Source organism: Mauremys reevesii, linkage group 16, assembly GCF_016161935.1.
Source record: "Mauremys reevesii isolate NIE-2019 linkage group 16, ASM1616193v1, whole genome shotgun sequence".
In the NCBI taxonomy this organism is placed as follows: Eukaryota; Metazoa; Chordata; order Testudines; family Geoemydidae; genus Mauremys; species Mauremys reevesii.
The window spans coordinates 34,564,986-34,590,443 of record NC_052638.1 but is presented as its reverse complement, the minus strand read 5'-3'; the positions used below and the strand labels follow the sequence as shown (position 1 = coordinate 34,590,443).

At 44.1% G+C, this 25,458-nt stretch overlaps 2 protein-coding genes across 6 annotated transcripts in view; one reads left to right on the top strand and one right to left on the bottom strand.

The window, feature by feature from the left end:
- On the bottom strand, positions 1-23,096 carry LOC120384422 (arylamine N-acetyltransferase, pineal gland isozyme NAT-3-like). 5 transcript variants are annotated; one of them, XM_039503096.1, is made up of 6 exons: positions 22,977-23,096; positions 11,681-11,773; positions 8,669-8,759; positions 8,061-8,250; positions 7,264-7,402; positions 1-1,965 (listed from the first exon to the last, which is right to left on the bottom strand). In XM_039503096.1, the coding sequence occupies exon 6, from the start codon at positions 1,958-1,960 to the stop codon at positions 1,088-1,090; it is 873 nt and encodes a 290-aa protein (XP_039359030.1). In that variant the 5' UTR covers positions 1,961-1,965; positions 7,264-7,402; positions 8,061-8,250; positions 8,669-8,759; positions 11,681-11,773; positions 22,977-23,096; the 3' UTR covers positions 1-1,087. The 5 variants fall into 5 exon arrangements, with proteins under 5 accessions (XP_039359030.1, XP_039359032.1, XP_039359031.1 ...); XM_039503098.1 differs by lacking the exon at positions 8,669-8,759; XM_039503097.1 differs by lacking the exon at positions 22,977-23,096 and having other exon boundaries at positions 11,681-12,160.
- Positions 23,097-25,193: 2,097 nt separating this feature from the next.
- SDR42E1 (short chain dehydrogenase/reductase family 42E, member 1) overlaps positions 25,194-25,458 on the top strand; it is an 88,504-nt gene continuing 88,239 nt past the window's right edge. The window contains exon 1 of the mRNA XM_039503090.1: positions 25,194-25,302. The gene's annotated coding sequence lies outside the window, so the exon portion shown is untranslated. The remainder of the gene's footprint in view (positions 25,303-25,458) is intronic.

Below are 25,458 nucleotides of genomic sequence, written 5' to 3'. Positions count from 1 at the left end.
CAGATATTTTATTGTACAAGGCTGGTCTTCATAAAATATTTCTGAACGTACAAATAATCATGACAAACAGAACCGTCTTTATGAATGTTTAGTTGTTTTGGGCAGGGGAATAACAGCCCTTCCCAAGTCTCAGTGATGAGTGTAGGACCAATTGGTAGATTGATTAGAAAGAAATGACCAAGTGCTTCCTGAAGGAGAGTAAAAGTCATTAATATGCAATAATATGATGAGTAGAAATCATATGCATTTCAAGGGGACGGTGGGTTGCAGAGATACCATGGCTGGGTCAGGATTATAAATGCAAAAATATTTGGTCCGTGCCTCAAAAATTGTTCCCTAGAATTGCCCCTTTGTGGTTATATTATGAAGCTGCTGCAGGTTATGTGAGGAGCCACAAATGGGGCAGGAAATTCCCACCCAGTGCTGCAGTTGTGTTCATCCATGGCCATTTTGATAGCTGCAAATAGTCAGTCCATAAGTATTAATCCCGGTATATCACAGGTGTGCAGCTAGGTGACTACATAATGAAAGACCCTTTTCCTAATGCAATTGCAAAAGAGGGTAGACCTAGGGTGACTGTGACAACCTGAGCTCTGAATGTCCTAGCATCTCTGGCTATTAAATTTCAGCTGTAATGTAGCATTTCTTTAGAGCCTGAGTCTGTTTTGCTCTACATGGCAGTGCAGGGGAGCAAGGAGGCATAAGGGGATTCCTTGCATGGCCTCCTCACTTTGCCTTCTGGGTTAAAGAAGCAGGGACGGGGTAGAAACTTGCCTCCAGCCCACACACCCAACCCCACCCCATGTACCAGCCGGCGCAGTGGAGCCCACACAGAGTGGAAAGTACTCTGCTACTGGCATAAACCTGGATGACTTAATTTATCAGCTGAAGCCAGGGAAGAAACAGGGAAGAAATTGTAGCTCCAAGAGTCACAATTTCTTTGCTGGGGTAGCACTGCTACGTGCCACCCCTTGTTCTATGTGAGGTAGAAAGTGACAGCCTAGCCCTTCATTGTTTGCAATAATTGGATGCTGGGAAAGAGATTCTATTTGACGTAGTTGTAGCAAATTATATTCTGGCCAATAAACTAAACCATAGACAATCTGCTGCTGTTAACTGGGATGAGTTTATGATCTAACATTACTCTGAATTTGTCTTTCACTGTTTTTTCCACCTCCTCATCTGTAAGTGTTGTGGTTTCCACCATATCCATGTTCTCCTTGTAATTGTATTTAACCTTGGTGAGTTTCCACCCAACTAAAGCCCAAAGGCCATCAGTGGTTTGAAGGCTGCAGATGGACTTTGTTACGAACAGAGAATCTGGAGATGTCTGGAGATACACATTCTGGGGCCTGAAATCTTCTATCTCTCTTGGCTCAAGGGTAAACAGGTACACTTTCTTACATGCATTTTTTTCCAGATTATTGGAGTTAGAGAAGCTTTGGTTGGGATTGTATTGCTTCCTTTTGATTTTCTCAAAGTACCAAATCCCCTTGTCTTCCGTGAAGCGAAAGATGCCGGGAACCTGGGACTGGTCTTTCCCAGAAATCAGCTCCATTGGCTGCCACATTTGATAGACCATTCCAAAGCCGCCGTCCACTATGTAGGCTTTCCCATCCAGGACCACCTTTAGCAGAAGGTGATTAATATGATGATTATATGCATTTTCTTCTGGGCTGTAAACTTTTGCTCCTATAATGGTGGTGTCATATCCCAGCGTTTTCAGAACCCAATATAAGAGATGATTGTTTTCCATGCACCAGCCACCGCGTTTCTTCCTCACTATTTTGTCATAAACTGGTTCTAAGTCTAACTTGATGGTTTCCCCACAGTGGATGCTGAGGTTTTCAAAAGGAACAGCCCTGATGTGATGCTGGAATATTGCAGTCAAGGTCTCCAAATCCGGGTTTTTGTAGGAGCCATTATAAGAAATTCTGGTGAAATATTCTGTGATGTTCATGTTACCTGTATGGTGAGTAAAAAAACAATTGTGTGTTTCTGAAATGCTTAGATGAGTGTCGGCATCCATCATAGGAGCAGAACCTCTTTACGCCCTGATTGTTTAAAATGACTAAGCCCCTTTCAGAAGACAAGGAGACGAGTTTGTTTGTTTTACCGTTGTGCCTAGTGACTTCAGGTGTGCTAGGCACTCCACGTACACATTTTAAGAGGTACTTCTTGTCCAGAAGAGCTTACTATCTAAATAGACCAGTCAGACAAAGGAAGTGGTATTGTTCCCATTTTTCAGGTGGGATATTGAGTCAGGGAGACAACTGTGGCCCAGATTATCGAAGATATTTAGGTGCCTACCTAAGGGGGGGTTAGATACCTGAATACCTTTGAGGATCTGGGTTTAAAGGACTCACTCAATGTCATAGTGGGAGCCAGAAACCCAGCACTCCTGAGCCCTGATCCAGTTCTTTAACTGTGAGGCTAGCCTTCTCGGCACCGCTTGGTTAAATATTTCCTGTGCTATTCATGCTGGTTGGCAGAGGGCACTCATCCCACTGTCTTCTGCTCTTAGTGCTGACAGGAGCTAGAAGCAGATTAGCACTCCTGGTGCTGTGGGCTTTCAGTGAGTTTGGCAGCTCCATTCTCCTCTCGTTAGCAGGGGTGAATGAGAGGGGCTCGTTTTCTGCCTCTTACTCACCACCATCCCTGGTGGCTCAGCTCCCCAGCTTCGTGCCTCACTGGTCTAAGTGAGGTGTTAGGAGCAGGCAGGAGATGCTCACTTTCCAAAAGAAGGAAATCAAGGACTGTGACAGAGCATCATCTCCACCAGGGGATTTTCCCCTCCCACTACATAATGTGAGATACAGCAGGGAGGATGGGTTGCCTTTATTGTTGCCGTTGTTCCTGACTCTTAGAAACCCTGGGGCCTGAGTGGGAGCCCAAATGCACTGGAATTAGGGAATGTGCCACCCATCAAATCAATGCACTCTGGGGTCTGCCAAACTTCAGTGTACTAAGGGCAGCGTGGCCAGCAATGAGACCAGGTTCTCCTTTCCGCTGCTGGGGGAATGAAAGACAAGCCAGCCAGCAACGGCGGCAGATCAAACCCAGGTGCGCAGGCTAGCTGGCTGTTCCCAGGATATCATGTCCTGGGTGGGCACAGATCACTACTCAAGATCACAGCTCACGGTAAGCAATGCAGGAGAGAAGCCAGGACCTGGTGGAGAAAACCCAGGGGATTGGTGGCCCTTTGTGAAGGGAGCAGGGATTTTGATATGGACAAATAGGCTAATAGTTATACCCAGAGTTAAAACCACCAAACATCAGCCTACTCTGAGGATCAGATTCAGAATGACTGGTCAGAGCACAGATGATTGATCCAAGAGGTCTCAAACATTCTCAGGTACCTTCTGTGCCTTAAGATAAAGGTGTCAGAAGCCCAAGAGATAAAAGTCCCATTGCGCTGCTCTCTAGGTAGCACTTCCTCCTTGGTTTACATGATTTGTGTATTTAAAACTTACTACACTAAGGATATAAGAAGTATTCAGTCGGGATAGTTATCAGTATGCAGTACTGAAAAACCCACAAAAACCCCATCATATGAAAGAAATGGGGGAAATACCCCAAATATAAAACAATATTGCTCCCAATTAGGACAATATGCAGGCAGGGCCAGAAATGTCCCCAACCGGTGCTGTTCAGAATTGATAGAAATGTAAATTGTAGCTATCCCAGTATTGTCAACCCCAAAGGTTCAAATGACAGGCCCCCAAAATCACACAATTGGCTTAAAAATCATGAGATTTTAAAAAATAATAAATTTGGGTTCCTTTTATTTACGTTCTGGAACTGGCGCAGTTAGGGGTCACATTTTCAAGCTTTTCACAGCAACCTGGAGGGCTAGAAAAAATTTTTTAAATGAAATCTGAGATTGCCACCTGATTCCAGCTTTGAAATTTTTAAGAAAACCACGAAATATCACAAGATATTGTCAACACTGCTATCCAACTTCAATTCCTTTTGTTTCTTTTTTGGCAGAAGTAAAGACAGTATTTTAAAAGATTTTTCCTCTGAAAGGGAAATCTTACTGTGTTGTTGCTGCTCTAATTTTAAATGTGTTGAAAGTATGTTGGCTTTGAAAACAAAATAAAATGTATTATTGCTTACAACTATCAGAACCAGGCATAACATCAGAAGTGTCTGAATCTGTCCATCCGGCATGGTTATTTCTGGGTCACCTTTCACACTGGCATCTGAACCAAGCCAGATGATGTGAATGTGTATTCTGGCTGAGGCTGATAATTGAGAGAATAAGCCAGTAAGTCTGTTACACTGACACAAGAGAAGTCAAGTCTGAAATTGGCTGAACATTCACTCTCAATTCTTATGCCGTGTAGCCATTTCCAGCGATGTTTGTTCATAGGCCAGATTTGAATGCACATTTATGACTAAATCACCCACAAAGATTCTGGGTTTAAAAGGTGTCCTATCTGTAAAAACAGCTCAACCACAAGTGTACCAGTTTTCACTCTCTTGCTTCTTTAGGCACTAAACTGTCTGGCTCGGTTTTCAGTCCTTTATGTGGTGAAGTTGGGAATAGACAACAGTACTCCAGCTTCTCTTGAGAGAAACGCCTTCTTTTATCAGGTCACTTTCACTCTCTTCTGTAACTGACCAAAGCCAGAGGAGGGAGGAGTTCAGCTGTAGTGAGCTAGCAAATTTTAGTTGCACTGAGGTAGTGAGGATTCTAACTCTACTCATTAGAACACACACTGCTTTGTCTTTTTCAGTGGCTAAATCTACTGGTTGGGATCAGGAAGAGTTAGTTTCAGTAACATTATAATATCGGAGGGTGGTACTTTTTTCAGGATATTAGGCAGCTAAGTGTTGGTCAGGAATTTAGGGCTGAAAGTTCTTGAACAGTTGATCTGATAAGATTTTCACTGTTTGATATGTCACAAGAATGACAAGATTCTAGCACTGTTGAACACAAACACAAACCCTAGTGCTGATTGGGCAGCAAACCCAAATTCTTGTACTGTAGCAGTTGTCAGACTCCACTGGTGTGGTGCTCTGCTCTGTCCAATGTTGATAACAGTCAGCTGCGTGCGTGTGTTCCCTCTGTGTGCTGCCCCGGCTCTGCGCAGATAGCTGACAGAGCAGACCCCAAGAGAACCTCCAATGACCTCAGACTCTGATAAAGCATGAAGGCACCTGGCCAGGTTTATTGGCAAATGAAACACAGTCTCTAGCTCCTCGGATCAAATGTCAACAGTTCTGCTAGTACGTATGTGCTCCCTGACAATGGACACAGCTCAGTCAGTGGCGGGACACTCCACTGCCCCCAAGGCTGGACAGACACAACACCCCAGGGAGACGTTCTTATACACAAGTACAAACAAGTTACACCTCATTCCTGACACATTGAGGTGCAACCCCTCTACGTAGCAAGGTACAACCCCTCTACACAGCAAGGTGCCGCTTCTCTCCATGTCCATGTTGGTTAGAACAAAACAACTCCATCCATCATAGTACCCTTTTGCCCGTCTTTAGGATGGGTTCACCTGTTCTTTGTTATCTGTGTGTGTAATGTGCAAGTATCGGAGTGTTCTGGTATCATCCTGGCATATGTTTGTATCTCTAGTGTCCAGTACCTTTTAGGTATATGGATTTTTGCAACATCAGCCCTTTCCTTGCCAGCTTCTGCGAGCAGGGCCTGTCTCTGGCTCACAGCTTCACTTTGCTTTATGTTAACAAAGTCTTGACCATTACTTTAGTTCAGGCCTTAGGCCTCATACCGGGCCTCTGATAAGGGTTTATGTTTCAGGGCCTCATCTTGCTACAGGAGCTTAGTGTCTAATTTGTTATCCCTTGTCTCCGCTACATTTATTTGTGGATTACAGTAGATTTTGTAGAATACAAATTCTTTGGGGCTGTGTCTTCTTGGATGTTTGAACCATGTCAAGCGTTACGGGACTCTAATAGTGACTGGAGTCTCTGGATGCTACACAAGAATTAAAGAATAACTACTGCTATGTAGTATCCCCCCGTCACTGGGTATAACTCATATTGCTTTCCACCTAAGGAGTAGTGTGAATCTTTCTAAGCTAAATCTCATTTTGCTATTTTCCTCCCAAGCCTCAACTATTTCTAGATTCTTTTGTATTAATTCTCTGTGCTCAGCAACATCCTAATTTAATATCAACAAAACATTTCACTAAACTGCTGATGGTGCAGATAAATAAGTTCAGGCACAGATCTCTGTGGTAACCCACTGCACAACCTGTCACACATTTCAGTACTTTGCTGCTCTTTGTCATTGCCATCTGTGGATGGTCTTTCACCCCATGTGACTGTGCTCAGGTCCAAGCCACGTTATCATCAAGGGAACAGGTTGCCTGACATAGGCAGACATCCCCTGGGAAGCTCCATGTTTGTAAACAGACAAAGATAATTGTCCAGATTGCAACACTTAACAGATTTCACTGTCCAGGTTAGATCCTGTCATACTTACAGAGTCAGAACCCAGTGTTTTACTGGAGAGCAAGCCAAACCCCAAGCAATCAGACAGCATCTCGCCAGGAATTTCCCCATTTGGGGTGTTGTAGGAACGTGAGGGACTGATAGCACTAACTAGAGCCAGGCTCGGTGTCAGTCCGACACCTAAAGGAACCCACAACGCAGCCTTTAACTGCTTCCTCCTTGCAGAACATTCTTGATTTCAGGGGAGATCTCCTCACACATTTCCCCTTCCATCCCTCCCCTGAGCCTTATGAAAAGCCTAGTAAACTTAGTGGGTCTTTACACTGATTTCAATGGGCATTGGATCATGCCCTGAAAGAACCTGCTTCCCAGTGATCTTCCAACTCAGAGGGAAAGGCTGACCCCAGCTCTCAGCAGCAGCTTCCCTTCAGTCAGTTAGAAAGTGTCATTCGGGAGCAGCACCAGGTGCTTGCTCCATCCCCCAGGTCAGAACCCACTGGCTGGGAAAAGGCTCTGGAATGAGTTCAAGAGATACATGCTGACCCCTCGTATGGCAGCTGAGCTCCTGGGCAGCAGGCCCACTGCTGGCGATGGGGACTATTCTTTCGCAGGGTAACCCCCCCTGCTCAGTGTTGTGCTCTGCCCCCGTCTAGCGGTGGCTTGGCCTGAGAGCGATGAGCCTGCTGCAGCACTGGCTTACAGAGAGAGGTCTTCTAGCTCAAGCAGTAGAGGCTTATGCAAAGAACCAGAGGTGCCCAGGTGTGAGCCCTTCTGCTGATGGTCCAGCTGAGCCCTGGTCATTACACAGGCTAAGTAGAGCAGACTCACCACTCTGAAGCGGACAGAGCACCCTCTGATTCCTTGCTAAGGATGATCCAGTCCTGCATTCCCTGAATGCCTGAAATTTCTATTGCCCTCCGAGCAGTTTGGGTGGATGAGGGATGGCAGAGCGGGTCTGTGGCAGCCCCTGTGAAGGCATTAGGATTCAGTCACCACTGTGGGTCTTAAACAGGATGCTATTCTACCCCCTTGGGGGGTTAAAATGACAGCAAGCACCCCTGGCTCAATGCAGAAGGAGACAGCTGAGTCTTATGCGTCCAAAGAAGTCCAAGTTCAGACTTTGTCACTGCCATGTGTGTCCTAGTGCAGGTCTTCTCAGCCCAAGATCCAGGGAGAGTACTCTCCTGCCTGGGATTTCAAACTGACATGCAATTTGGGGGAATTAAAGCGCAATCACTATTTTTAACAACCTGGCATTATAGAGACCATGAAACTGTTCTATACATTGATATTTGTCTTCACATTAAATTGTACAGCTCTAGCTATTTATACAGATACATTTAATAAATGGGCAATTGCAAATCTTTGCTACGTTCAATTTCTCCAATTTCTCTTATTGGGGATAGGCAGGTGATCTGGTGTTTCTCTGACCACAGAGAACTCTCTATTAACCACATTCTCCTGTATTTCAGGCTGAAAAAACATGTTGTTTTAGATGCATTCATATTAACCAGGCCTGCTTGTAATCATTCTTTGCATTCTTAAGAATTTGCAAGCCTATTTTCAATAAATTATAGGGTTGGCCACGTTGTTACATCCATCAGCATTTTAATTCATTCTCTTACCGATTTTAATAATCGAATTCTGAATACTGTGTGATTAAAATGTTCTCTACCGGCAACATATTCTACTGCTACTGCCGGTACCACTGTGAAATCTTAATGGTCACTAGATGTCACTATAATTTTACTTGGTCTTCAAACGTAACAGACTGATGAAATTCTTGTGCACTCTGATAGGCTTATGTCAAAGGCTCTGTAAAAAAAACATTATTAGTGATCAGAAAACTATTCCAAATATAAAGTTTACAGAAAAGAAAGTTGTCTCTAGTGGTGTTGTAGCCACGTTGGTCCCAGCATATTAGAGAGAGGTGAGGTAATATCTTTATTGGACCAATTTCTGTTAGTGAAGCAGACAAGCTTTCCAGCTATACAGAGCTTTTCTTCAGGTCTGGCAAAGGAACTCAGACCTAAACACTTGCCTTTGGTTGAGCTATTACCAGTAGTTTTGAGGTTGAGTTGATGTGCAAGGAACTATCAAATTATTTTTTAAAAAGAGCCTCGGTGGGGAACTTGATAGCCCAGATTTTGAATGTGTCAATTTCTCAGACCCAGAATATGACTGGACACAATTTACTTTTTTTAATGTACTTATAACCCGTGTGAGTACTTACCATTCTGATCCTGATGGTTCCTATATGCCTCAGGGTTAGCTATGGGACTTCGGATTTGTGCTGTAGAAACTGTTTGTATTTGAAAAGACCTCTGCTCAAGCAGCAAAGTTCAAGAGATTAAACTGCTGTGTCACTTTTGTCAACACATACGTTGCATTCCTTCCCACAAGGCTCCACCCCTTCCCAGACCCACCCCGCCTCTTTCCACCCTCTCCCCCGAGCGCGCCCTGTCCATGCTCCTCTCCCTCCATCCTAGCGCCTCCCGCACACCGCTGAACAGCTGCTCCACAGCATGCAGGAGGCACTGGGAGGGAGGCGGAGGAGTTGATCAGTGGGGGCCGCAGGCGGACGCGAGAGGGAGGAAGCACCCGCTCTCTGATCTGAACACTAGACCACACTGCCTCTCGGATGGTCCAAGGAACTAGTAAAATAGTATCTCCCTGTCGTCATTAGCAGTAGTGGTCAGGCACAAGGTTTGTAGGGCTGTGACAGAGTTGGGGCAGGGGACAGTCCTTGAGCCACCAGCAGATACAAAGGAGGAAAATAGAAAGAGCAACACCTCAGGATACCCATGGTGTGAACAGTTGTGGGCCAAAACCAAGCTACGGAGGTGACCACCCCCCACCAGAGTGATTTCTATGGGTGAAGAATGAGTGGGCTCCACAAGCGGGACCTGGAGGATTACTAAGGGAGCCCCACGAGGTAGCACTTCCAGTATGAGGTAAAGAAAACACCTTCCTGTCAGGTAAGCGGGGAGATGTGTGACAGAGTGCTGGGAAACAGCAACTGAAAGAGCACTCTGGGCACTGCAACAACAGCAGTTGCTCTGGAGTAGCCCTGATTAGGAAGAGCTGTGCCTAATTCGTGGATTGGGATGGGCTGAGGAGAGTTAGCTAGTTAGCCCTTTACCCAAGAGGTAGAAAAGGCCATGTGTGGATTTATTCTCATATAAACCCAAAGAAAAGGGGAACCCTAAACTATTGTTTAGTAGTATTCAGTTGCTGAACCAAACTATAATATTCATGGACATTGGCAGAATCCACTAAAAAGTATTTAATAAACAAATGGTGATGTCCTATATGCAATTTCCCAGTATAAGGGACAAAGAAAAAGACTTGGATGAGAGACTAATTGTAGATGGTAACTAATCCCCATACACACTGATTCAGTCAGGAGTGGCATGTTAGGTGTTAAATTTCATTGAGGAATGTGTGATGTCATTTATTTGTATTTAGAAATGGCAACCTATTATTAAGGACTAGTTGATATAGGGTTTAATGTTGAAATTGAAAGAAAGACCTACATTTTATAAGGCCCAGAAAACCTCTGGGTGAGAGTTGAGAGGTTCAAATTAGTGCTTTGTTTCCCTTCTGATGATTAGTTTACAGGTTTATGCTGCCTGCTGGAACACTTATCTATTCTTTGGAAAGAGCAATAAATTGTGTGAAAGGAGGACAGCCAGACAGCCTTCTTTCATCCTTGAAACTATCCTAGCTGTGAAGCTCACAGGGAAGAACTTATCCTGGGGTTCACCCCTCTCGGGTTGTTTTTGTTTCCAACTTTTTTAAGTTGTACAGATTCCAATCATTAAGAACCTAAAGGGACTGATACCTTTCCAAGAGCATAATATTGCATTGGTAATTGGTACAATATGAAATATGTGACAACCACAAAGTAAATGCCCACTGTAGACGTCTCATGCACTTACCAGACTCCTGGTAAGATGTAAATCAATATAAAAGTTTTTGGTGAAGTCCTCAAGATTTTCAAGTTGGGAACCACTAGCTTAAGTGTAACTTTTATCATCTTTGTAAAATAAAAAACCAATAGCCCAAAGAGAGATTGTGATGGTTATATGAGAAATCAAATTGACAACAAATATTCCTTTGTATGATTATATCTGAAGTTCTGAGTATAGCGCTGTGGGTTAAATTTCACTAAATATCCAAGTTAAAATAGTTAAAAATTTAATTGTAGTTAGTTACTGTTGTTTTAAGAATTGTAATAAAGTTGCTTAGTATCAGTGAGATGCTGAGTTACATATACATGCTTTTCAATATGGGAGTGTCCTTTAACAATTACTTGGAGTTATGTTTTAGTATCAGAAAATAGTATTAATTATAATCAAGTTGTTTATTGTATTAATTTTGGTTAATGAACAAGTGTTTAATTTGAAATGATAAAAAGCATTTTAGTGTTTGGCATTGGAATGGTAATTTGATAGTGAACTCTGGAAGTTATCTAATGTAGAACAAAATTGAGAATAAAATTTCCCATACTGGAGGCTGGAATAAATAAACTCACCTGGAATTAAAGTTAGTTTTAAGATTAAAGGAACTTTTAAGAGTATAGTACTATTCAGTACACTATTACAGCTTCTTGTTGAATATAACAATTAGAATTAAGGGAAAACAGAATTAAAATAGTAATAATTCAGTTTCTATTATATTTTCAATGATCATTGAGGGTTCTGAGATTCTAAAAGGAACTAAGGGTTTGTCGACACCGGAAATGCTTCAGCAGCTCAACTGCAATGCTGTAGTTGTGCCACTGTAGGACTTCAGTATAGACACTACATATGCTGATGGGAAGAGTTCCCCATCAACATAGGTAATCCACCTCCTCGTGAGGCAGTAGCTAGGTCAATGGACGAATTCTTCTGTCGACCTTCAGCTGTCTACACTGGGGATCAGGTCAGCTTAACCACGTCGCTCAAGGGTGTAGATTTTTCAGTGTAGACCAGGCCTAAGAATATGCCAAAAGACAGACCCTTGTGAGATTGTGATGGCATCAACTGAATGATGGAAAGAATGCATAATACCTGACTTGTTTATGTGATAAAATTTATCACCTGTAGGAGGATCATCCCCAAAATTTGCATTGTTGAGTGGTAAGTGTCAACATTAGAAACAGATCCTAAAGGGTGTGATCCAAACCTATCAGTGCAACTGAATGGAAAACATATTCATAAAAAGCAGATTCTACCACAGGTTGGTAGAGGAGCAGCCTCACCTGAAAATCCTGAGCAAAGAATCGTGTTGTTCTGGATCCAGAAAGCTCTTCCCACTTCCTTTAGCAGTGCTCCTGAAGGGTCAACTTCCTCACCTTAAAGAGAGGAATTTCTTTAACTGAGTCCGTCATAGACAAAACCTAAGGAGGATTTGGGTATGCTGGTCCAAAGCTGCCTTGGGAATGAAACTTCCCTAAAGGAAGGACAATCCAGTGATTAGGCTGTTAGCCTGGGATTCAGAAGACCTGCATTTAATTCTCTGCTCCACCATAGAGTGGGTAAGTCATTTAGAGGTACATCTATGCTGCAGTACAAAACCTGGGGCACTGAGTCTCAAAGTGTGTATCAGCTGACTTGGGCTTGCGGGGCTCAGTCTGCACAGCTTAAAATTGCAGTGTAGACAATCAGGCTCGCTCCAGCCTAAGCTGAATATCTACATTGCTGTGTAGATTCCCACAGCCCGAGCCATAGGGAAGTGAAGAGCTCTAGCGCTCAGTGCCAACAGTCCAGAGTTAAAGGGTTCATTTCCATTCTCTCTGATAGTTTAATTGTTAATCTGCAGCCATTCCAGGAAAAATCCAAAGACTAAAGATTTGCAGGAATGCTCATAATACCAAACAGGAGCTTCTGTGACCTTTATTCACAATTGGCACAAGCTCCTGCGAGAGCAGCAAAATACTCCAATAGATTCTTGCAGCACATTCAAAAGTTCATGGCATTCAAGCCTAATTTTCAAGCCCAGCATCCATGTGCAAAGCAATTGTGCGCATCGGTATGTACCCAAATACATACACACTCTGGCATGATGCAAAATTACTTTTGTATGTACATAATGTGAGTTCATGTGTGTAGGTATGCAAGCATGCTAGATTGTGCACATATAAAAGTAGGCCAAGTATGTGCCCCACCATTGAAAATCAGGCAGTTAAATTTCATCCTTTATATCTGCATCTCTGCTAAGCCTGCCAGCCAGAGTAGGAATTAGTACTAATTGGGTTGATGTGTGTGTGAGCGACATGGGCATGTGTCCATTGGAGGCAGAAGTGAGATCAGGCAGCACCCCAAGACACTTCACCTAGACTAATGAACAGCCAGCATATCCAGTCACCACCAATCTGGAGCATGGCGAAGTCAATATATCCAAGAATTAAAAGTTTCTGTGTTTAATGGCAAACCACCCCGAGTCAACTGGCCCAGCAGGTTGTTAAAATATGCTGTTAAAATGATGTATAAATCCCTACACTGGATCAGTTCTTAAATTGATTGACACCAGTTGATCTCCTCTACTTCTGTTTGTGAATCTGTCCCACTGCGTTTACTCTCCATGGGTCAATTTTTCCACAGGTTTCACTAAAATTGCCGTCGCTTACCTCATCCCAGCCATGAATTTGACTACGTTTCCTGCATTTCTTCTTGCCACAGGTACACAAGAGGAAAACTATTATACCAGCAAAAATCAATCACACGTGCATTGCCCAAGACAAAGAGTTGTTTGTTTTCTCTTTAGCTGTAAAACTTTCCATCCAGTTCTACTCTTTAAACTGATCATCTTTGTTCTTTTGTAACACAAGTTAAGCAGGTTCTCTGAGCCTAAGGAAATCTATGTGAGCATTTCATCTAGGTTACTTGCCTGTAAAGAGTCAATAACTGAAAACTCCTTCTAAGTAAACTCCGCTTTAATCTCCATGGCTCTGTTATAAAGGTGTAATATATGGTATTTGAAATGCCATGGGTGATATAACACCATTGATTATTTTTCAATCAGAGCCTCACCATTAAAGTCATGGGAAGTGCTCTTTAAAAATCAGTGGTGTAATATGGCTCATCAGACCCCCCATTCCGACCAATAGAGGTATCTGTTCATTATACATTCCCAAAGGATCCACAGCATCTATCCCTTAGCCTCAGGATATCTATAACCAGCTGTATCATGGAAGTGAAGATTTTTTTCTCCCCTAGGGTTATCCTGTTTCTTCTCTTGCAACCAATACTATTCATACCTGGGCAAGAAGTACTGGAGACATCCTTATTTAAAGGATCTTTCCAGTTCCTCTTCTATCACAAGATCCTTTTAACTACTGAGGCCCTGTTGGCTTTCAAGACAAGTCAAACAAAATAGTCTGTATAAAGCCAAGCTCTTCTGAGCTAAATTCAAATTTGTTTTCATTTGCTCGGTGAAACATAGTGTCTAAGTACAAAAGAAAGTGTGCAGGGCTCAGAACTTCAGTCAAGACTGGCATGTGTAAAAATGATCTCCACTGATTGCTTTGACTTGCAAATGTTTCCACTCAGAAAAGATGCTTGGGTTTTTGGGAGTCTTAATCAGACACTGGGACTGCCGTCCAGGTGCAATTTGACTACAATAGTATAGAAAGAAATGTGAAACCGCTGACTTATACGATTCATTCTTCTTCCATAAATACAGAAGAGAAAAGGGTTGCTTAGATACTATGTTCCAGTAATTGTACCTGTACATTTCTCACTTTCCTGCCTGCCAGTGATTAGTAATGTTGGTTCAGGTTATTGGTTTATGATCATCGTTTGCCTTTGGAGGTAACAATATGTGCTCTTGGGATTAACGTGCTGATTTAAAACAAGCATGTTTACACATTCAGTCTAAGAATAATACATATGTTATATGCACTGGCAATTGTCCAGACCTTGCCACCACATCCTACATAACTCCTAGCTGATCTTTTCTTTCTGGCCTAGATCCTCAGAGGTATTTAGGCACTAACTCCCACTGAAATCCCTACAGCTCAGACTCTCATCCAGTCCGTCATTTTCTCATGTCTTGATTACTGTCATTCTCCCCTCTAGCTTCTTGTTTCCTACACTGCACCTACTCCTCAGTCCATTAAAATCACAGCTGCTCGGATCACCTTCCTTGACTGAATCACTTCTCTAGCTCCCAGCCATCAGGTGTGAGAAAGAGAGCATCTTGCATTCCCTGGTATTGTGTGCAACAGTATTTACGCATGGATACAAAGGCAGACAGTAACATCTCTGTGAAAATCATGCAGTATTGAATGACAACAACAAATCAGTCCATCCCCCCCGTTCCCTCACTCATCCACCCACACACATACGGCAGCCTTAAGCAGAACTGCGCTAGCACAAGCCAGAGCTACCTCTCAGGTGAAGCAGAGGAAAACCTACATAGGTTCTTCCATGCCACCCATCACTGGTGCATCTGACCATAGTCTCTATTTTCCAAAAAGCAATTTTACTATAGTATAAAGGGCGAGGCTCAGGGCCACTCAGCGTCTTCCAGTTGCTTCTGGGCAATTTTCTTAGCTTGAGCTAGGAATCTGGGCGTCAAAATACTGGACCAACTTATGTGGGTGAAAAAGACAAGCTCTCCAGCTCTTCTTCAGGTCTGTGTAAGCTCAAAAGCTTGACTCTTTGGTCCAATACAATTGAGCCAATACAAGATATGACCTCACCCATCTTGTCTACCTAATATCCTGGGACAAACACAACTACAACAACACTACAAACATCATGAATGAGAGGGACAGGCACCTTTCTCTCCCTCTTCAAACCATGGCTTCCTAAAAGCTGGAGTTACTATCATTTCCTTTGTGGGCACAGACAGGGGTAAAGGAAGGTTTTCTTGAACTCCCTTCTTCATGGTCAGCACTGCACTGGGCTCTGCCATTTTGGGTTTCAGAGATTCAATGATGGAGTAACCTCTACTTGGAATAGGGTCTCTGTTGGTTTCTACTGATCTCTGTTAGTCAGAAGACTGGTAGCTCTGGGGAAGGGTAGCCCATGGATCCTTTGTTCTGTTCCAAAAGCTAACTGCCAGCTGCTACCAGTAGGACCCAGCAGAAAAGTTTCAACTGGAATGTCCACAAAGGGTTATGTTCTTCTAAACCAGGTCTCTAGTAAACAAGTTGATTTCAAAGGGAGCTAGGCACTTAAATACCTTTGAGGGCCTGGGCCTACGTGTAACCTACCACAGGCACTAATGGGAGCTGAGGCTAAGCCTCTAACCCTGCTTTAGGTGAACTTTTTTTATGCAAAGCAGTAAACGTCTTGCTATTTTTCATTCTTGTTACTTTAAAATGAGTTATTCCACTTGTCTACCTATATTAATTCCAACACCTCAGGTGTCCTGTTACACTGGATTATTTTGTTTGTTGCAGTGTTGTTGCAGCTGTGTTGGTTCCAGGATATGAGAGAGACAAGGTGGGGGAGGTCATATCTTTTATTGGATCACTTCTGAACCCACCTTGTTTTGCTTTTGATATTCCTATTTGTGATTCAGTATACAGTGGCTTTGTGATCTGTATTCTGTCTGAATGGTCTTTCTATTTATCTATAAAGCTGCCATGCGAATTTAATCTGTTTCTTTGAGGTCGAACCCTTTTCATCTTATAGGTGAGCAGAAGAAAATTGATAGCTTTAAACTCTCTTTGAATTTTGTTGCCCAGCTGGAGGGAAACGAACCCTCTCTTTATAAATTGTGAAGCAGAATTGTCTTCACTGTAAATTTACGCCAGTCTGGAACACTGAACTCCACTTAATGCATAATGTCAAATGTGCAGACAAACTAGAAGATAACGACCATTGTGGAATGAGTATTAGTGATACTATTATCAATTATTATTGCCCCCAAACATTTCCTGTCTCCTTTCCTTAGGGTGGTATTTTCAAAAGAATCAGTTATTGGCCTAACTCTGCTGCCATTAAAATCAATAGGAGTTTTATCACTTACTTCAATGGGAGCATATTTAGGCCAATGCTGGATGGATTTGAAAATCTCACCCTGGTGACACACTGACATTAAGAACAGCCCCAAGGAAGAGGGCTAGGGGCACCAAAATATCTGGTAATGAATTGCAGCTGGCTCAACCAGTTCAAGCATACCCCAAGTCTTTAATGTCATGAAATGTATCTGGTAAGTGTCACGCAAGGTGTCAATGAAAACCTCATGACTCACTGGTTATTAATACCATGGTGTAATGTGGACGCAAGCATCTGATGCAAAGTTATGGACATCAACTGAAGTTATAATTCTTAAAATGTGTTTTCCAGTCATGCAGGAATTACCTCACCTTAGATAAAGGAATGTCATTTCTCCACCTGCAAGTTACTTCCAAAGTGCTTGGAAAGATAATGAGAATGTATTTACATCCCACATAAACAGACCCAGCAAGCTAACAAGGGGTGAAGGCAATTGTCACACTATGGGGTGGGGGGAAGGAGATAGGCAATCGCATGTCTAATGTTCATTCAGTTGCACAAGAGGGGGCCCAAACTAAATAATTTGCATTTTAGCAGACAATCCAAGTAGGGGGAGATACAGCAGAACACTCCCTTCAAGACAGACTCCATGTTGCCTAATTCACAGCTGGAAATAGACTTTTGTTTGGACGTCTCCTTCAGAAGAATCCTCTTCAAGGATTCAATGGACTATAAAAGAGAGGGGTCGAGAAACCCAATGTTTCTCTCTTTCACCTAAGAAGACAAGGGTACCAGCCTTTTGACTTTGGAGGATAGATCCTGCCCCAGGAGCTCTGTCAGCCATATTGATGGAAACATGTGGTGAGGATTTTACCTTGAACCAAGTTTAGCTTGCTAATTTTTAGTTAGTCGAAAGCGTTGTATCTATATTTCTCTTGTAACTATTGCCAACTTTAATCCTTATGCTTGTACTCACCTAACACCTCTCTCTTTGAAATGAAAACTCACTTGTTTTACTTTTAATCCAAACCAGCCCAGAGCTGTGTTTGAACTGAACTGTTTGGTAACTCCAGGTAAAGTAACAAACTGTTGGATGTTGACTCTTTAAAGAGCAATGAATGTTAACATTCTGCGGATTCTCCGGGACAGGGCCGGACATTTCAGGATACCTGTTTTGGAGAAAATTCTGGGCTGGGGAGAGTGTGAAGTCACCTTACCAGTTGTGAACCATGGCTAGTGGGGACCAGTGGAAATCTGTAGTATTGCAGGCAGGCTTCTGGATCCAAAACATTGGACCGGGCTGCCCAATACACAGACATAAAGCGCATGTTTGTTTCTGACTGTGGACATCCCCAGCAGAGAGCTACAGTGGCAAAGTTTTAAGACACTTAAAGGTTATAGGGTCAGAGCTGACAGCTCTTCACTGGTCTGGATTGCACCTCAGCATGTAACACACATCACATCAATGCTATTTTGTCTAATGAAGGATCCTAGTGTAACCCCCCATAAATCAGTAGACTTGCCCCCTTGGACCAACTTAAGGCCTGGTGTAAGTGGACGTAACTCCTTGGATTTCACTAGCTCCATGTGTACTGCTCAAAAAATTAAGAAGAAAAACCACAAAGATTTCAGACACTGGGGAGGAAAGGAGAATCTTGACAGAGAGCCAGATCCTCTCCTGCTTTCAGGTTGTTTGTGCTGCTCAGGTATTGCCACGCAGTCAGCAATATGCTCTAATGAGCTGGCTGGAGATTTATGCCTGTTTAGGGAAATCCCCAGGAGGCATAAAGTCAGTATAGCCAGTTCTATGCCAGCTGCTTCTGCCCCCCTGCATAGCAGGCATGTGGGCAGGGTGGGGAAGCTGGGAGTTGGGTCACTGGAGCATACTGTGCTGCAGTGATCCTGAACCTGATCTAAATACTACCTGAGCCAACCCCTGGATTGAGTACAGTTTGAGCAGATGTCAGGCTGTGCCCCATGTTGCTCCAAGGAGAGAATTCTTCCAGATTGGAGCCAGGAATCTGAGTAGGGGAAATAGCAGGGCTGGATTAACTTGTAATTCGTGGCATGAGTGTGAAGGATGCACTGGAGAGAACTGAGAAATCATAGCAATGTGCTTATTTTTAAAGCAAAATAATTTTCTCCATTCTTTACAGAGCCATTTGGGTTGCGGGTGGATAAGTAGCAGAAGGAATTACAGGTGGGATGATTCTTCTCTCACTTATCCTTATGCAGGTGCAGAGCAAGGGGGAGCTCCACTGAAGTCAATGGAGCTACACCAGTGTAAAACAGAGAGGGATCTGGCCCTATACGGTGCCTAGAGGATGCAGGCATTTTATCACTATCTATAGGTATCATTTAAATAATTAGTTGATGATAGTAAAGCACTTTGAAGATGACAAGCACTGGATAAGTGCTGGGTATTATTATTTATTATTAGCTGTCAGTGATCACAGGCTTTGAGTTCCTTTCAAACTTTTCTTTTCAAAACTCTGCCCTCCTTCCGACTCTCCTCCGCCCCCCCAAGAACTCCTCCTTCTCAGAGTGCGTCATCAAGGATGTGCAGATTATAGTAATGTACTGGTCCATTTTGTTGCTCAGAAGGCCAAACCCATGATGGATGGTTGCAATTGCATCACATCTATCATTTGGTTACATTGCTTGGACTAGTTTTTCATCAAGATCACTTTTTTTAAAATGTAACCGACAGAGAAAAACTAAAGGACTAAACCAAGTTAAATAATAAAAATGAAATCTTGTATCCTTTTCACATATCTGAGACTTTTCTTATTGAGTTTTACTGGGAAGGGAGGGGTATTGGTTATTTTTTTAAGAACCGAGAATAAAATGTTCAAAAATGCCTAAGTGACTTAGGAGCCTACAGGCTTGTCTGCATGAGAAAACCACACTGGTTGAACTAAAGGTTAGGTGTGATTTTTAAACCAATTTAGTTAAAACTGTGCAAACCCATTTGAATGAGTGGCTTATTTTTGTTTAGCTTAAATTGATTAGGAATCAGCTTAAGCTAAACAAAAATATGCCACTTTTAAACCAAAATGAGTGTCCATGCAGGGGCAGAAAGAAAGACCACATGGGGAGAAAGTCTAGGTGCATAAACTTCCCATCAGAGCTGAAGACAGGACAGTGAAGGAATGGAATGGTTAACCTTTTATCTCTACACTGCCGCTGTTACATGCAATTTCTGTGGTATATTCCCCTGTGTTCTCTCATTACTGAGTCATTCAGGTGTCAGCAGTGTTTTCTGGATATCCATAGTATGTCTTCAAGGCATTTGTGCTTTCTTACATTTGGAGTTAATAGGTAGGCAATTGCCTACCCATCCTCGGAAAGTCCTGAGTTCTGAGCAGTACCTTCAGTCACATTAGTAGCACTGGGCATATTAATGTTCTCGAGGTCTGTGAGCTCTTGCATACTTTATATTCATTGGCTTCTTTAAATATTTACACGTATCAGTAATAATTGCAGTTGGCTTTGTATTTACAGCATCTTTCATGCTGTGTTTGTTTTTGTTCTTAGTGGTGCAGTGACTGACTGAATTCCCATACTCTTCTCCTCCCCTTGACTAATGGAGGACGGACTGCTCTGTGACTGTGTTCTTAACGACAGGCTCAGAAGCACTTTGCCTAAAGAATAATTACGGAAGGAAATGACTGTGCTGAATCTTTCCTTTGCCTCCTCTCAGAAGAGTAATGAGGCATAGGTGGTGCATGGGAGGTCATAAGAGGTTCAATTGACCTCCCAGATTTCTTGGCCTGCCAGCGGCAGGGCTGGAAGAAAGGCTCTGTCCTCCTGCTGGGCCTTCCACCTCCCGGCACGCTCGACATCCATCCCTGGTAGCAATACCCAGGCGGGGAGCGGAAGGGCAGGACCAGCCTCTTCTCACGCCGGCCAGGGGGCTAGTACAATTTGTATTGTGGGGGTGCTAAGAGTCATTGAACCAAACTGTAAACCTTGTATCTGATGGAAAACACTTCAAGCCATGGCGTGCGGCAGCATCCCTGCCTCCATCACCTATGACACTGGCCATTCCGGGTTGCTGCTCTGTGCAATGTGGCGGCTGCCTGGGAGAGCCCAGTTGGGGAGCCTGACTCCTCTGCTCCCCGCCCTGGCTTGGCTGCCAGGGACTGGGGCCAAGCAAGCCGGAGCTTCCCATCCCCACCAGCATGTTTTCGGCTTGCTCTGCTTCTGTCCCCGGCAGCCAGGCCAGGGCGGGGAGTGGTGGGAGCAGGCCACTGCCAACTCCCCACGAGAAGCAGCTCCATCCTGCTCCCTGCCCATGCCTGGCTACCTGGGACAGGGGCTGAACGTGCTGGGGGAGGCTTGGAGGTGCAGTGGGAGAAGGACAGTAACCTGAGGTAACTCTGGTGCTAGACACAGGGTGGGAGGATGCTAGAGAAGGCTCTGGGAGCAGGTTCCCTGGCCTCTGCTCAGCCAAGGCCAAGGCTGGCCCAGGCCAAGCCCAGAGGCACATGCTCCCTACCCCTGTGGATCCAGGAGCCGGCGTGATTGGCTGCCCTGGCTCAGGGAGGTGGGGCTGGAAGTTCCTCCCAGAGGAGAACCGTTGAGTGGTCACTGGTCCTCCCCTTTACGTTGTGCCCCTCCAGTATCAGGAGGCACCCATCGTCTGTGTAATGAGGGAAAGTCCCAGTCCTTGGCAACAGGAGCTGACCCCACTCTCTCAGGAAACACTTTCTAAAACATGCACTTGGTTGTTGTGAAAGTCGCTGGTGTGACAACTGCGCAATCTGAAGTTCTCTGTCAACACCCCAATAGCAATGAAAGATTCTCTCACAAGGTCAGACCAAAGCATATCCACACAGACCTCTAGTGGTTACGGAGAGCATTTCAGCTTCTAGGCCTGAGGGTAAAACTGGAGTAATGCCACGAGGAATCAGGCCTGGGGATTTTGTGGAGATTGCCACCTTGACTGCTGGCGGTCAGCCACTATTCTGCTGATCATTTTGGGGATGAGGAAACAAGTCCATATAGCTCCAAATCATTCCATTCAGTGTCCAATCAGCTGCCAGACAATAACAGAATTGGTCACTACCAACCTAACCACGACTGGCACTGTAGCAATAACCCACATAACACGCACTGTGACTGGCTTCTTGCTCTAAGTCAGAAGGTCAAAGAGACGATGACTCCAGTCCAACTTAAATGAGATGTGAAAATGCTTGTTAAGTTATACATGACAGCACCTATCGGTAAGTAACTTGGCTCTGAGAATCAAGATGTGCAGCTGATTTAGGCCACCCGGGTTTGTGGGACTGGAACAAGATGGCTGACTTGCAGGAGATGTACTAAACACACTGAGGAGAGGCAGCTGCCATTAAACGTGACAGAAAGCTGATACAAGATGGTGATACAAACAGAACATGGACTATGTGTTGGGATATGTCTGGGTTAAGTAGAGACCATGACATTAGGGGACAAAGGCATAAGAAAGCTGGAGGTCTTTGTTTAATAAATAAGTTGCCATATTTTGCCCTTCCCTGTTGCTTGTAAGAATTGATAAGTGTTGCAGCTGCATAAGAAATGTGGGGATCTAAAGGATACCTTTGGGGTAAAGCAGTGTTATCTCCTCCTCCCTTCCTTTCCCAGCTACATAAACAAGCCTTGGCTCATGGCCCCTTCCTCCCTCCCCTGAGAATTGCTGGCTAGGGAGATTTGTGGCAACAAATTGTTGCAAAGAAATATATTTTCAAGGTAAAATGCCTGTGTAATATGTGTAATGCTGTGCACAATAGCTAGGGTGGGGTTGCTAACAAAATGGGTGTTTTTATTACTTAATAAGGGTTTTTGGGGTGTTGTATGTAGGCGTGTACATACTAACAAACAAAAAGAATGTGGTGTAGCTAATGCAGGGTTTACTGGACAATTGGGTCCAAAGGAACAAGTATCACAATAAAGAAACCCGTACTCATATCCACCTCTGGGTCTGAGGCAAAGTTCCAGTGTGTTAACAGATGAAGTACAGAGTGCCCCATTGCACTCTTAATAAATTGTGTCTGGCTGAACTTTAACTTGATGCACACAGTGAGTTAAAGTTTAATCACTTGCAATTTATCAAGGGTGGCTATTAATGCCATGTTTTATCAGCTTCTTATCTCCACAAGCCAGCCTTTCCCTAATGTGAAATACTGATGCAATTAGCAAAGAACATCTATTAGTTAAAGCATTTCAGGTTGGTCCTCAAAGTTTCAGAAGCAGAGCTATTAAAGAGAATTTAAGGCAGAGGCCAAAAACATAGAGTCCTTTTTTCTTTTGCAATCCAGCCTCTTTGTGCACTGCTCTGAGGACACGAAGTGGCTGGAAAGGTAGTAGCTCTCCCCAGTTAGTGATTCCCCCAGCTGGCAAAGCTAGCTCCTACACCACCCCTTTCCACAGACCAGGGGACAGGAAGGGCAGAACACAACCACACTGCTGAGGACCATAGGCAGCCAGCAAAACTTAAAGCAGACCCTAGATGGCTCTAAAGGACCTGGGAACAATATGTTTCTAGTCCCAGAATCAGAGGGCTGCAGGGGGCTTCTTTTCCCAGCTGCAGCCAGAAGATAGGCGTGAGAGAAAAATCTGGCTTACTGTTTTCAAAGATTGTCTGAGTGTGTGGCTTGCTTTCTTCAAGTAGCGCCATCTTCATCACAGTGCTTTCACTGCTCTTCCCTTTGTGATTTTGTCCCCAGCTCTCCCCGATGTCCTCCCACAAACACTTCTGCGGACAGTGAGAAGCTACAATAGCCCCGGTAATTTAAGCAAAGCCAATGTCAGTCAGCAGAAAACATTTGCTAATGGACATAAACTTTGCTTGATGCCTGTTCTGCCAGGAAGAGGATGCAGCCATTGCAAATCTTAATGCCAATGGCTCTCTGGGCCATGTTTGTTGACTTCACCAGCAAATATTTGCTTTGTGGGACAATTAAGTTTGTTTCTCAAGCTATCACAATTTTGAGTTTAGCTGAATAATCTTTTATGATGTTGATCTACATTGTTGACTTGACTATGTTGTTTAGTTTGTTCCCCTCTGAACATAAACTGTTCCCTTGACCAAGCAATAAAATGAAAGCTCTCGTGTCACTGCGATTTTTTGTTTTTCTTCTTTTCTTGTTGGTTAATTCAATTCCCCTGCTCCATGAATGATGATATCCACTTCTTATTAACTGATCAATGAATGTACAGTGCATCCTAGGACTCAGCAGTTGCACCCCCCATATGTTCATTTTTACCACGCCCGGTGCTTGGTAACAGACACAGTAAAACCAGGCAGATGTTCACTCCACCACGGCATTTGGAACTGGCGTTGGTTGTTGTCAATAGGTGGATGTTCTGCGCTGATATAAGAGAGCTCAAGCTATGGCTGTCAACTGGCCAGCCTAGGTGGGGGCCAAAATCTGCAATCTCTGTCACAGGGAGGCTGGCCCTTTAAAGGGATATGGGCCTCAACCCCATCTGGGACACAGCCATCTTGCCTCCCCAGCTGGGGAAAATGGGGCATATGACCCAAACAGACTTCTGGGGTGGATAAGGAAGAGGCCTGGGCAATAAGTGGGAAGACTTTGGTAGAGTCCGGGATAGAAATGCTGAAGGAGATGGACTTCATCTCCAGCTGTCTGATGTGCCGGGAGCGCTGGGAGAGATGAACCAGGTATTGTCAGAGATCAGTCAGCTGGAAGGGGAGGGGAAGGACTGTGGAGTGAAAAACAGACTGGCACTGGGCAAAGGAAGAAATAAAGTTTGGACTGAAGAGAGCTTGCCTCAGGGTGGGCAAGGATCTGGGGAGGGGCTGGTCACAGGGTTACTGGCTCTTTGAAGGGAGATGAGTCTCAGCCTCACCTGTTAAGACAGCCAGTGTGCCTCCTCCGGTGAGGGAAATGAATCAAGTGAGTCGATCAGGGAGAGACCTGGGCAGTGACAGAAGGGGGGAGAGACTGCCACAAAGGCCTGGAGAAGGCATGTGAGGAGACTCTGAGATCCCAGGGGAGAAAAGGCTCCAGCTAGGCAGGTCTGGGAATGGCTGCTCTGGGAGGAGCCCAGGAGGAGCTGAGGGGAGACGACTCTATGGCCGGAAGGATACTCAGAATGGTGCTCAGACTAAATAATCTAATGATCCCTTCTGGCTTTAAAATCCATGATGAAAAAATATCTCTGGAAAACAGCTGGGAAACGGAGTTGAAAGAGAACATCACTGACTTCACTGGAATAATGCCAATGCATTTTTACATGTGCAGACCCCAAAAATACAGGAAGCCTTTCACCTCCCAAGATCCACTTTCCCACAGGGAGGAGAGATTGACAGCCCGGTCGCAGGAACGGTTCACGCTGGTTTGCTCTGAGTTTTGTTTGTAAGCATACACGATCTCCTGACTAGGACAACTTGCCTTTCATGCAAACAGCCACTAGACAAAGTCCCCTTACTACTTCCAGACCCTTTCTTTTCCCATGCTGAGAAACCTTCTGTCCCTTAATAAAGGCAGTGCAAGGGGTGCCCTGTGATGCTTTCTCCTCTGCTGAATTGCTGTGAAGTTGCAGTGAACGGAATAGTCATGTGTTTGCAGCAGCTTTTGAGCAATGTGTTCAGTATTGAAGTACCTGCCTTACCAAATGGGAAGGGACAGCTCCTTAGAGGAGGCAGAGTCTCATTTTCCCACTGCCTACCCTGTAATTTGCAAAGTACACTTTGTTTTTTATGCCTTGCTGGGATGGTGAGTTTGACTCTGGCTGACAGCAGCTGTAATTGCCCTGTACAGAATAAAGTGAACTGTTGCGAAAGTTTAACTCAATTTGCTTGCTCCCTTTTTGCAGTGTGGTCTGTGTTCCCAGAGATCTATGCAGAGGACACACGAAACAACATGCTATGTTTCTACATACCAGAGCCCGCAGAAGTCCGACGATCCCTTTGGTGAAGGTGAACGTGAGTGTATTCTTTTTGAGACAATGAACCCTAACTCCCATTTCTTCATCTCTTTCACACTAGGAGACTTTGCTAGTAATTTTAAACTTTCCTGCTGTTTTGCAAGACAATCAATTGTGCCGTGTTACTAATCTAGTTTAAACTGGCAATTTAAAT